General features: G+C 35.9%; 1 protein-coding gene across 8 annotated transcripts in view; it reads right to left on the reverse strand.

Annotated features, from left to right (window-relative positions):
- Nucleotides 1-1,188: 1,188 nt before the first annotated feature.
- LOC120773478 (guanylate kinase) overlaps nt 1,189-14,186 on the reverse strand; it is a 173,134-nt gene continuing 160,136 nt past the window's right edge. For 7 of the 8 annotated variants that reach the window (XM_040102397.1, XM_040102398.1, XM_040102399.1 and 4 more), the window contains one exon: nt 1,189-2,124. In XM_040102397.1, the coding sequence (XP_039958331.1) occupies nt 1,321-1,998 (678 nt within the window). In that variant the 5' untranslated portion in view covers nt 1,999-2,124 and the 3' untranslated portion in view covers nt 1,189-1,320. Of the gene's footprint in view, nt 2,125-3,075; nt 3,130-14,186 lie in introns of those variants that run through there. The other variant, XM_040102405.1, reaches the window with a different exon arrangement.

Raw genomic sequence — 14,186 nt, forward strand, 5'->3', positions numbered from 1 at the left:
AAGTTGTTCTTAGCGCTGGTCGCATGTGTGTTGTTGCAACATGTTCTTGCTGCTAATTCTACCAGCAGTAACTCTACCGACGCCACCACCACTACTAATTCAACATCATCAACTTCCTCCTCGAACAGCACAAGTGCTTATAAAGCAACAATAAAAAAACTGCGGAAAAGGCTGAGGAAGGAAAGGCGTCTCGCAAAGGAACGTCTCAGAAAAGCACGTCGAGCTTACCGTAGGAAGGAACGACAGTTACAGCGCAGGAACAGACGCAGTTCATCAACAAGTAATAGAAGCAATAGACGAGTCATTAGACGAGTCCGTCGTGGATAAACCAAGCCAACGCAATTAAGTGTATGTTAAATATGATTTTTGAAAAAAATATACACATTTGTAGCTTAAAAAAGGGGCTTTTAATTACCGCTTCGTGTGAGCGATGATTTGATTTGTTGAAGCTATATCGACTTCCTAAATAGTGTCGTTTGAATTTCAACTGGTTGAACTTAAAAGATATCTCACTTAAACAGCTTAGAACGCCAGTCAGTTGCGTAAACTAAAATATCATAAAATCCTTACAAATCGACAAAGCGGATTGAGGCGCTCTCAAATTCGTTGATGTGGCTAATATCAGTTTGGTCTATGTCTCCTCGTTCGCCAAAAGTAAGATTGCTGAGTTGTTTGAAGCTCAGTCTTGCAAAGGTTGATCAGTGGTGGAGAACCTATCGCCACCAACCCCTCAGCTTCCTCCACACAGCATTGACAACTTGTCAACTCCGTCAAGAGTTTTAGCTTTACCACATGCATGCCTAGCGGACAATCTCCAGTAAGAATCCCTACGATTGAAATTTGCCAAGGACAAGTAGTTTAGAAGATCTCATGCGTGCTACTATATTCCAAAAGTATCTAGAAGTCGCACAGAAGCGTCCCGTCAACCAGCCTCTCTTAGGCGCATGTGAGGTCCACTCCTCCACTATTCTCGTGTGTTCTATTACCTCTGAGTGCGTTCTAACTACTCATTGACCTAACGGAATCCAAGCAGTAAGGTTATGAATTTTACCAGACATCAGCTAGAAAAGCTGTACCGTAGAAGCCGATGTGGCAGCATTTCAAATTCTAAATCAACCTCTACAACTTTTCCTGCCACCAACCAAAATATTTTTTGAAACCTATGCGCAGAAAAATGAAAAACTTCTCTATATTTATAAGCATTTATTAACGAACTTCTACAACATTGAGAGGTATGTTTTTGTTTCAAATAGTTTTTTCTTCCAATAATTCAAGTAACAATTTTATTTATTTAGTGAAAATTTAGATGCTTTTCAGCGTTCACTCCCAACATATTTGGACGCCTTGGGCTTCTTGCTGCTTCAGCTCGCTCAAAATAAATTCCCTGAACTCTGCATAAGCCACATCAATTTCGACATTATGTATGATCTTGTGGAAGTTTCCAGGTTTCAAGCCATAAGCTATCTCCGTCTCGGCAGCGGCAAGCCGCTTCTGCAGCGTTTCCTCGGTTTCGCTTTGGCGTTTGCGCAAACGCAACTCCAAGTCTTTGATGGTTGGTGGATTATTAAACACCAGTATGGGATTCAAATCGGTTTTCTTAATTTGCTCCACACCCTGCGGCTCGATATCCAAGACACACACTTTGCCGCTACTCTGGATCTCACGCACCGCGGCCTTGCTTGTGCCATACATATTACCACTAAAAGTAGCGGTTTCTATGAACTCATCATTCGCTATCTTCTCGCGCATCTCTTGCTTTTCAGTAAAATAATAATCTTTGCCGTGTTGCTCACCGGCACGTGGTGTGCGTGTCGTATGTGAAACGCTGAAACCAAAGGTTTTCGGATACTCCTCGAAGAGTCGCTTAAGCAAAGTACTTTTGCCGGAGCCAGATGGGCCGCATAGCACTAATGGACGTGGTCCTTTATTGGCCAGTTGAGTGTACATTTTAAGGGTGATTTCTTTCTTTACTCCGGCTGCTTTTAATGCATGCAACATACTACGTTGCAGAGTGCTTTGTAGAATTTCAAATTGCCTGCTGGTTGTTTGTTAGTGCTTATTTAGCGGCTCACTTCTGTTACACGACGAACTTTTTTGTGTTAGTCAAAATTGCTGACGTAGATCCTAAAACGATATAAAAAATGTACTTGTAGCCCAGTTTCGCAGTTATTTCGGTGCTATTGCTACAATACTCAGAGAAGCCGGAACTAAAATAAACTATTTCCTCAATTTCTAGTTATAAACTAATAAACTCGTTGCAATAGATTATTCTGGTATGAAATCGTGTCTAATAAATTCAGAAAACTGTGTTGGAAGCTGGAGTAATCTGTTAAACAGTCATATAAGAATAATCACAGAGCGGTGGTGCCGATATTGACAGTTCGAACTATCTTATCGGAATATAGCCAGTTTCCAAAACAGTCTTTGAAATGCTTTAAGCTGCACACACTTTATGCGCTAACACATTTTTTTCATATGAACAGATGAGAGACACAACCTGCCAACCATAACCTCTACTAGCTGATGACTTTTGATTGACAATGGATTATGAGTTCTGCAGATACTGGGTTTCTACAAAAGATTTGAAACATACATAGCAAAATGAGTGAGTGTTATGTATATGGTAGACCTAAAGAATGAACGATCCGATGGACAGAATGGTTTTATAATTGCTATAAGCTAAATTATTTTTATTCTAGGTAAATTAATTTTTGGAAATTCTGGGTGTTGCCAGGAAACACATAGCTCATAAGACAGGAAGAACACCGCTATAAGCTCTAAGGACAAGAGGTATTTGAAAACTGTTTGAAATCAGATTAATGATTGTAGTTTTACTACTTTTTAAGAGTAGCTTTATGCATAATATTTTAGAGAAATTTGTGACTCATTCATTTGAAATCACGCGAGGCAGTAATTTTTGAGTGAGTTTGAGCAACTGTCAAATTGCCTGTCATATATTTTTATGAAAGAAGAAAAATAGATTATAAAGCAAAGTAAAGAGATTGCTGGAAAAAACAGCTGATTGTGATAGAGGAAAAAAATTAAAGGGAGTATAGTTGACATGGAAATGATTACCTGAAATTTGAACACACAAACTGGATATATAACTGTTTATAGTCGGTCAGAATTTTTATTTTTGCTATTTCTGCACTCCCTCCCTTACTTTATATACTGAAATACATATATTTCACTCGCAAGGAACACACCTGAAAATTAAAAGTACATATGTATTATTTAAGAGAGAATCGAGGCAGCGTAAAGAAAGAGATAGCAAGCACTTTTCCCGCAGAGTTGTCCGCTTGGATGATTTCTACTTTGAAAATTGATGATGATAGAGAGAGGAAGAAAAAATATCTGTTTAAGCAGTGTTGTCTAATTACATGTTTTTTATGAAAATTTAATTTTGTAATTATTATTTTAGTAGCTACGTGTATATAATATTTCGTTAAGCGATTAGGGTAGTTAGAATTAAAAAAAATAGTATTTTTTGCATTCTCTTAAAGAAATATAATATTTTTGAAATATATTCTGAAAATTCGAAGTAAATTCGGCAGAAACCTTTCGAGCTATTCGATAATTAGCAAAGTGATCTTGGGCGTTATGGAATCAAAGCGTAAACTTTCATCAGCTCTAACAATTTATTTTTTAATTTCTGATTTCGGATAACCTTCACGAAATTCCTTTTGGAGTGATCTACGTTCTTGTTTGAATTCACCATACCATCTATAAACACTGGTCCTTGATGGAGCTGCAGCGCCAAAAACTGCATTTAATTCATCGTTGCACTGTTGCTATGTTAATCCACGGCGAAAGTTGTAAAAAATAATCGCTCGAAAATGTTTGAATTTTAATTCTCTTTTATGGCCGAGTTGAATATTTGAAGTTACTGTAAGCAAGATAAATAGCGTTGGTATGTCAAAACGTTCTGAGTATGCATAACATCAAAAATGCCAAACTTTACGACAAAGTTGTGGGTTGCCAGATTGCAATACCCGAAATACAAAAGGCAACCTACGTAGAATGCTCAAAATTTTTTAATTGTGGTTAAACTGTTAATAAAAAGTATAAAAGTACGGGCACATGCCGCCAGAATTAACGGATTATGAATTTTAAGTTTTGACTTGCGACTAAAAATGCATGATTTATTGCACAAAAAAAAACTAAAACTGTTACAAATTTTGAATAACTAAATTGCTTAATTTTTTTATTTATTTTATTTTTTTTTAACTTTTATAATATTTTTTACATGTCATTAACATATTCTCGCATAAACAAGTCTTACCGTTTGCGAAATTGCTCCAAATTTACACGAAATTCATCCACCAGCCTTAAGTCAAGGCTGACCACTAAGCTTAGTGTTGATTAAATTATTATTCTTCCCTGCTTTTTTTGCAAAACTACTAACGGTAATATTACGTAAAGGCAGCACTTCTAGAATAACTAGCATAACTATTAATTTTTATTTTTATTTATTTATTTTTGAGTGATAAATAGTTGCCGTTTCGATTTCACTTGTCGAGAGTTGTTTTTGCCTGGCGTGTTGTTGCATTACATCACCGGCTCGTTGCAGATGTCTTGCAAAGTTGGTCGTTAACAAACTGGTTGTATTAGACTAAAGCGGTTTGCTTAGCAAATACTTGACCGCTTACATAAATTGGCATTTGCATTTAGTTGCAAGCTTGTGGCATTTTTAATTAGAATCGTATTAATTAGATTATGCAATCAGTAGCGATTTCTTAAGTGATTGTATTTGACTAGTTGTTAGAATAATTAAAAAAAAACTCTTCAATCAGCTGCTAATGAGGTGATTTAGCTAGGAAAAGAATGTAGTCATTTATGTAAGTTTCCACGTAGAAGGTGCGAAGTTAGGCAGAAAGGTTTGTAAGGAAGTCAACTGCTGAGAACACTCTGTAAATTTGACCTGCGGTCTTCAGACCGCGGTAGTTTTTTAAGCAGACACAATTTAGCTAGCAACCGAAATGACTTTCAAAGAGGTTAGATACCTTAAGCGCTCATTTGAGGTTTAAATTAACTCCTGAACCCCCGATCTCGATCAAGCTACTTTTTAATGAGACCCATAATTTATTGTTTAATAGGCTCCCCAAGCAGGCAGGTGGTAGATGTTACCTGCGGTAAGGTAAGCCTGTCGTAAAAGGCGACTAAAAAGTGTGAAATTTTCGAAATTTTAGCATAGTCTTGTCAGAAATAGTGCTAAATTACTCAGCTTGTAGGGATATTATAAACTTTGAATTTGATTTCTTCTAACGCTAAGACATTTGAAGTTCAAGCTACAAATGTCACCAGTCATTGAGTTTGATGAGTGGACAAGTGGTAGTAGCAAAAGCAACAAGGTCTGACCGGAAACTTGAAGCGGGTATCACGAGGTGCAGTTATCTCTAATAGTACTTGAAAGCAGGTGAGCTGAAAACAACCAAGTAGTTTCAATAGCGAGCTTGAATTAACTCGACAGTCATACATTCAGCAAACCAGGAGACATAGCTGTCTTAAAAAATTATGTGATCGGCTCAAAGCGCTTTGTCGATTTATGAGGGCCTTTATGATTAATTTTATAGAAGTTCTAGGATTTTTCTGATTTTTACCGGTATCCCTGGAAACTGCTAGTAAGCCGCTATGAAAGAGACCTTCCTCAAAATATTGTTGCACTGAATGTTGATGACAGTTCTCTTATCGCCCTCACGGTTCACTTTTGGAGAGCTGCGACGCACTAGAGCTCAATGTGTTTTGGCTAATTATGTGTTCGAGGTCGATGTTCTGCTGCTGTCAGTTAATCGTAAGAGTATCTTCCGCTTGTAAAGTAAGTTACTCTCATATAATGGGTTGTCAAAAAAGTCTTGCGGTTTTTTATTGATTTTTTTTTATTGAAATTGAAATGAATTTTTGTTGACTCATGCCCAGCTCTTGACCGATGCTACGACTGCTACTATGTCGGTCTCTTTCGACCAATTCAGCGATTTTATCGCAATTTTCGACGACAGGCCTTCCGGAGCGTGGCGCATCTTCGACCACCTCTACACCAGAACGCAAACGTTGAAACCATCGTTGTGCGGTGGAAATGGAAACTGTATCGGGTCCATAAACTGCACAAATTTTATTGGCGGCTTGAGATGCATTTTTGCCTTTATCGTAGTAGTACTGTAAAATATGCCGTATTTTCTCTTTATTTTACTCCATGTTTGCGACGCTATAACTCACGAACGAACGAAAAAGAAACGACAATCAATCAAACACGTGTTAGCGCGTGAAATGAGCTTTCCAAAAAGGTATAGCATGACCAGATGCGACGAATAAAACTAGAACTACGCGCTTTAAGCACCAATTAGCGAAAATACCGCAAGACTTTTTTGACAACCTAATATATATAACATCTGTCTAAACTCTTTAACCTGCTTCTCACAATTTAAGTTATTTGGAATTAGTAAAGACAGTAAGACAGTCAACAAGTCCTGCTTTTGCGATACTACGGTGGAAGACCCTGACGCTCACTTTATTAGCCATACAAGGGACAGTAAAAAAAATTAATCGCCCTGCTCCGTGGTCATAGTTTAACTCCATAAGAAATACTTATATAACAGCTCTAGTGGAATCTAGCTATCTGAGATGAGCATGTTAAGCGTCTCTACCAAATTCCAATATCTGGCTTAGTACTGATCGAGCACCATAAGGTATAATATCAATGATCAATCGCCACTGTCATATTATCAACATACTCTGCATGGTTTATTTGAATCGACTGTTACACAAAACTCATATAATTCTCAAAACTGTCATCTCACATTCACCGTGAATCACAAACTGGTTCCAAATATTATTTCACTCAACTATTTACACCGAAATCAATTCCATTAATCATTTTAATGAGCGTTAAATCCGCAATCAATTCATTGAATTATAGATTTTATTATGCTGCAAAGCCAGAGGGAACAAATAGCACAGTTATGAAGTAATACTCAGAAATGCTTGAATTAATTGCGCAAAATTCCAGTTGTTCGCCTTCGATAATTTATTACAGGCAATACATAGTGTTGCCATTGACAGTTATGAAAGAACAGGTGGAGTGGAAAAAAACGAAAAGAGATTATAGCAAAAATGCCATAAATATTTGTAATAAAAAAGCAGGCAGACAGACATATTTTTATTGATTGATGGAATGCGGATCAAGTGTGGCATGTCGCAGAGTTCTTTTGCAATGGTTAGAAAGTAAAGTTCAATGGAAGCCAATGTAGCTTGCATGGATTTCGCGAATTTTCATATGGAAGCAGCAACAAAAGTATTTATTGGATAAAAATAAATGAAAAATGCAAGGCACCTCTTTAAGGTATTTTGAAACTCATCGACCTCATCTGCGGGCACGATACAGGTCGCAATTTGTTGTCTACAAGCAGAAAATCAAACGAATCCTAATGATAACATTTCGTAGAGGTGACTCAAGCTAAAAAACATGACAATATTCGTTATAGAAACAAAATTGCGGCCACCTGAAAATAAAGTATAGTTTTTCGCATGATTTTTCCACTTTGACCTGTTGTAAAAAATCGTTCTTGATCAAAATATTGTGATTTCGTAGGTTACAGCGCCGGGCAAAACACGAAGATAATTGGTTCAATGGTTTAAAAACGAGAATGCCCGCAGTTTTGAAAAATCTTGTTTCAAGGAAACGCATGTCAAAGTTTTAAAACAGTCCCTCAGTCCGTTCAAAGTCGTGTTGCGTTGGAACTAATTCACGGCTCGAAAAAACATTTTGCCAACATATTCTAGGCAATTTAAGCCTTCGATTTGCACAATAAAAATGTCGATATTTTAATGAAATTTTAAAAGAGGACCGCCTTAATGGTTTAGTGGTATCCAGACTTGAACTCCATAGCCTTCTTAATATTTAATAATAAAAATCATAGTCGAGTCAGGCTAATCCGCTTCCATCTTGACTTATATTTAAACAAGCTTATTACACAAGAACTTAAAGTTATTTTAATTATTTGTAAATATTATAATATTTTGTCGAGAAAAGAAAAATCAGTATTCTATAAAAAATATTGCTGTAGCTAGATTTCAAGAAAATATTCTAGTGCGCAGTAATTGTTCGTTGTAAATACAAGTATATTTTTCATGGCAGAAATATTGTGGCGAGAGCTTTTATAGCTTGCCATAAAGCATTGAGATGATTTCAACGAAAGCTAAGCTAAAAACTAACTGTAGACAACCAAGCATAGAAATTTAATTGCTTTTCCAAAAATTCCATCATTGTTCAGATCAGACCACTATAACATATAGTTGCCATACAAACTGCGTGATGCAATTCAATTCTTTGTATGAAAAACTTTTTTTATTTGACAAGTTATTTTCACAAAATTCGGCGCTGATTATAATTCAAAGCATTGCTACAGTCTTCGAAGGAATTGTTCAGATGACAATCAATGCTACAAACTCCAAAGAAATTGTACCGATCGCATCACTATAGCATAAAGCTGCCATACAGAAATACCGAAGAAAATCAAGTAATAGATATTTTTATGCCCTTCATTGTTATAAAAAATGCAACTGTGAAGGGTATTTTACCGCTTCGGTGCTGCCATACTGAACGGTTTTGCTTGTTTTCTTGTCAGTTAGCGTTTAAATGGCAGCAACACCTGCGACAGCTACACGCTGCAAAAAGTACCAAACTTGTTGCTGAAATTGAAAGTAGACACTTTATTTTTTTTTATAAAAAATCACTTCCTTTACAAATTTCTGCGCGAAAATATAATTTTTTTTTATGAAAACGAATTATTTTAATTTATCATTTCGCGCAAAATTCAAATTTCCTTTCACCACTGGCATGTTGCGGACAGCAGCTGCGCGTATGCGGGAGACATTGAGGCTGAGAGAGTTGGGGAGCGCAGGTTAGCATGACAAAACTGACAGCTTTGACCGCAGTGACGGTTGATGGATGGGCTTGTGGGTGCCGGCGGCTAAATTGTAGTTTCAATTTTTTTTTTTGTTTTTCGGATGTGGAAATTTTTTGCAATTCAAAATTGTGTTAGCTTTTGTCGACAAAACGAGCTGCGGAGTTGCGTTGCGTTAATATGAGCATGTTTAGGAATTTCAGTTTTTTTCACTAAAACAGTTAATAGTTTTCTTAAAAATACAGGCATATTTTATAGCAATCTCAATACAAGTAGGCAGGACTTTATGGCTAACCTTATAACTTAGTAAACAACTTCGGTTCATTTTTGAAAGTCGTTGTGGTTAGGTCAGAAGCACTTCATGGAGCTTTCATGAACCTTAGAACTTGTTGCTTGGAATCTGCGTTCTCATGTGTGTCGCCTCTCTGTAAACCAAATTTATCTATTTTACGTTTCAGGATCTCTCTTCAAATTTATTTATAGCATATTTTTATACTACGAAAATAAAAATTTTGGAAATTTCAATCTTTTATTTATTTAGAGTCGTATTCTTAATATTGTCTGGCTGTAGCATGGCTGCACATTTGTTACAATTATGTCTAGAGCAATGGCAGATTATGTTCAAGGTGCAAATGGAGGAGGTGGTTCGAGGTGCTCTCATACACATCGATCCTTCTGTTGCACTAAGATATCATCTAAGCCTAGTTAAGTCTAACAGAATTATAAAAATATAAGACTCATTCACATTGACCTAACAGTTGCATTAAAAGATCATCTAAGTCTAGCTGAGTCTAGCAGAATCAGAAAAATAAAAGGCTCAGATCTTCGGTACGCTCAGTCAATGTTTATAAAGTCCAACTGAAACTTGAACTAAAACTTCGATAGCCGAGTTCTACATTGTAGTAAAACACCTGAAACATTAATGTGCCTCTTATTAACCTCAAATCACTTCCAGTTCACAGTGAACTTCAGCGCATATTCAAAGATGTCTCCTGCAGGTCTTCTGAACCACTCATACCAAGTAAAATAATGCTTCATTTACCAACAGAAATCTTTAATGTCACTAATGCAGTTAAGAGTTTCACCAGGAAGTGCCGCGTTCCACACAGCCAAACTTCACAAACTTTAACCACCTTTCCGCAGGGTTAAGCGCAAATAAATAATAATTATCTCACCGCCAGTTCTTACGGCATATTCTTAACTGCAGCCGCAGCGCAGACTGTCAGTTAGCGCAGGATTAGAACTGTTAAATTTATGCAACCGCCAATTAAGATTAACGTATACAGTCAGCACTACGATGGATTGCGGCGAGGACAGCAGTGGCGGCGGCTGCTTTTAAGAAGCTTTAAGATTCTAACTGTGCTTGCCGAAGACGCCCGCTTCCGCTGTATGAATGTGGCAAATATGAATGAGGAACTAACTCGGCGTGCTGGCGGCGCTTAAGCGAGAAGACAGACGAAGTGAAGTAGAAGCCTGCGGTGTTGTTGAACTATGGAAGAAGCTAAGCGGCTTATGTGTACACAACGCGCGTTCTTCAAACGCTGATTAGATTTTTTTTACTTGCTTTACAGTATGTTTTGCTTGTGAGTCGCGCTGCAGAGCTGCCGTTAGCTGAGTTCGACTTCTTGTAGTTGGTGTCAGTGGCTTGAGCGTGAGTTTATGTAGAGAGTCAAAGCGTTCTGAGTCAAATGCTGAGACGCTCAGTTCGTTGAGTTCATAATAATTGCGTAAGTTTACAATTAATTGCAGTGCGGCATTTTCCTCCTCTAATTTAGTTAACACTCGCTTTGTGTTTAGCGGCTAATCGTTAGCCAACTTGCGGTGGCGTTATTGGGAATTAATTGTTAAAAGCCATTAGCAAATGATTGATATGAAGCAGAATTCTATGACTAATAGTCATACATTGCATTTTACTTATAACAACTCGTTTATTAATTGATATTTTCTTCCGAGAAAAGTATGTAGGGTTAAGTTTGATTGCAGTGATTGGTGCTTGATGGAAGAAGAAAACGGTATGAGCTGAGACATATCACATATAAAGCTGAAATTCAACTATCTGTGCTAGCCAAAAAATATGCTAAAGGCTAACATTGGAGCTATTTAGTTCACTCAGAGCTGCCGTAAAGAAAATTAAGATTCCGTTTAATGAACCGTCTGCTATAAGTCGACTTTTTGCTATATCGATTTTATGTACTGATATTTCCTCTTTATTCTTTCTTCGACCTTAGCCCTGAACTGAAAAATACAGTACATGTGTGCTTGCTCTTATTCTATCATTCTCTAGAAACAACTTCAGTGAATTTATAGATTTACGGTATATATTTTATTCGAATAATTCAGTAATGAGATATTTATTTGCATTATAGATAGATTTTCTATATTGGTAACTTCTAGATTTCTGAACTTAAAATTCTATATTTGGTAACTATTTCGTATTCAGTATTTTTTTAAACATCCTAAATGTAGGCATTCTTTTTTTCTTTTCCTTTTTAAGAGAAATGTCCATCAATGTATGATGAGTAGAAAGTAACTCAGCAATTGGCTGGCAGCCTACTTTTCCACTGTAGCCATTTTATATGCTCTATATCTTTAGATTTGTTTGTAGCGCAACAAATTTTGACTCTTTTTGGCTTTCGTTTGATTCCAAATTTTTTGAACAAGTCGAAAAACTGAATTTTGACATCGGCACTCAATCAGTTTAAGAAGTCAGTCACTCAGGAAAGCTTTGTAATTCAAAATGACTGAAAAAGGCTGTAAGGAATGGCAGTTTTAGCTTTATCCACGTCGCACAACCACAAATTTAGTACAGACATGCACCCACTGTACTAAATTTGTGGTTGTGCGCTTAAATGTAGGCAAAGCACATTTTTTATTAGTTTATTTCACTGGATAAGTATTATGTAGTGTTGTTGTGAGTGATTTATAAAATTTTCCGGGCGATGAAAGGAGCGTTCCAAAGTAAACAGGAATTTTTTGAATTTAGCGTCCACTGATGGCGCCATCTATATTTCGACTGGTGCGTTAGAATCTGCTATCTTTGCCGATTGTCCAGTGAGAATTTCATGATATTTAATCTATTGGAAGTGAAGTTATTGCGTTCTAAGTGTCAATATGTTTATGTTATCGGTACAAAAATGAGCTTCGAACAAAGAGCAAACATTGAATTTTATTTAAAAATTGGTAAAACTTTTACCGAAACGTTTCAATTGATGAAACTTTTTATAAAAATTTCCTAAACTGTAATAAATCTAATTTGCATGAAGATGTATTTAATTTGTTTTTCAGAGAAAATGAAACAAAAATATAAAAATACATATTATTTTATCCAAAGTAATAAAATTTCCATAACGTTTGACTGGCGGCACTTTAAAATCATGTTACATTTTACATACGTATAAATTAATCATAGTAAACACGAGCCTCAATCAAAAAGTTGCCGCCTCGCCAACACATATGTAATACAGCCGAGTGATTGAATGTTCAATCGGTGAAAACTTGAACAATAGCAACTAATAAACGCTAAAGCGTGCAAACGAGAATGGGATGAAAGCAATAAGTCATCGAATGTGTGACGTTATTGCGTTTGTTGTAAACATATATTGCATAATATATATAAATAATTTTCCATTTATAAGATATTTTAAAAATTCAAAAATTTCTACGCCTCACTGGCCTCAAGTCTATATATCTGTATCTATATGTACATATAAGTATTTGTATAAATATATATTCGGACATATATTTTCAGCGCAATATATCACTTAGCCACCATTTCAACGCTGTATTACATAAATTTCTGTTGATTTATGTTTGTAAATGATTTCATTGGTATTTTGCTCAAGGCTAATATGGTTGTAACATATTTCTTTCTTTCATGGTATCTCCAAAACTATTTTAATGCATTTTTTTAAGCGCTTGATTGACATGTCAAGAAACTAGCTTCATTTAAAAAAGAAGTTAATGGATTTGCGCTTGTTTTAGTCATTAACTGGAGAAAAGTGATGAGCTGAAGAGGGTTTCCAAATTTAGATACTTGAAACCGATGAAAAACACTTTAATTTGTGTGTTTAGACTGCTGAGGTACAAGAAAGCAATAGAAGAGTTGAAAGAAAAGAAAAAGAAATGTTAATTTGAGTTGCTTAATATCCTTCACAAATGAAAAAGGTATCCATACAATGACTTTATTTAGATCATTCAGTTTGTATGACAGCTATAAAATACAGTGTTTCAAACAGAACATTTTCACACGGTTGAAGACTTTAGACCATAGAAACGATAAAATATACCATTTTTCAAATAAATAGTTTTGTGCTGAAGATAATATCACTTGAAGAATGGCAACAACCTAGAGAAATCTGAAATGCGCCTAATTGTAGGCCAAAAGTAAATGTTGACTACCTTTAGGCGGCCATTCAACGGCGCAAAAGATTAAGAGCTAACGACTAAGGGTAACTGTAATGCACTAAGTTTAGTGTATTTATTTTTAATTTTATTCAATCCCCATTTCTTTATGGGTATCAAGTCAAAAATTGGCTTCTAATGCGACTTTCATCCAAAATACTATATACCCAAATCAAAGGACTTAAGCAACAAACTTTCACACAACAAAGCATTATGAGGTTAGAGCACTCAATCATCATTCTAAGCCACAAATTTCGCGCATAAAAATTAACATTAAACACTGACATTAAACAGACACTTTGTTGCAAATGAGACGTACCGGAAAACCGTTAACTCAAAATGCAGCGTCATAAATCTGCATGAGTGCCGGCAAGCCAACGAACGCAAATACAACACAGGCCTCTGCAAATTGACCAAAGAGCGAAACATTTTTTGAACACACGCACATTCGCGTTGCAATTACGGTACATGATTGACCAGCCGCGCAATGGTCAAAATGTTAAATGACGGTAATAAAACTTGATAAGAAATGCAAATGTATGCGAGGCGCAGCAGCTTGACAACAGTTGAGCGGCTTGGCTGATGTTTGGTAAAAGTTGCTGCACAATTATGGAAGATTTGAAGTTTTTTTTAGAATTTTTTTATTGCAGAACTTTTTTGGTAATTAAAAAAAAAAGAAATCTAAAAATTTCTTAAATAGAGAAATTGGAAAAAGAATTTGTGAAAATTGTTGGAAGTTTAAAAAAAAAAGTCTAATATTTTTGAAATAGAGAAGTTGGCAAATATGTTTGAAATATTCTTAAAAAATATTCCTTTTAAATGTTCTCATTTTTTACAAAGCAATGTTGGAAGTTTTCAAAATTTTATTTTAATTTCTCAATTAAA

The sequence above is a fragment of the Bactrocera tryoni genome, chromosome 4 (assembly GCF_016617805.1).
Source record: "Bactrocera tryoni isolate S06 chromosome 4, CSIRO_BtryS06_freeze2, whole genome shotgun sequence".
Lineage (NCBI taxonomy): Eukaryota > Metazoa > Arthropoda > Insecta > Diptera > Tephritidae > Bactrocera > Bactrocera tryoni.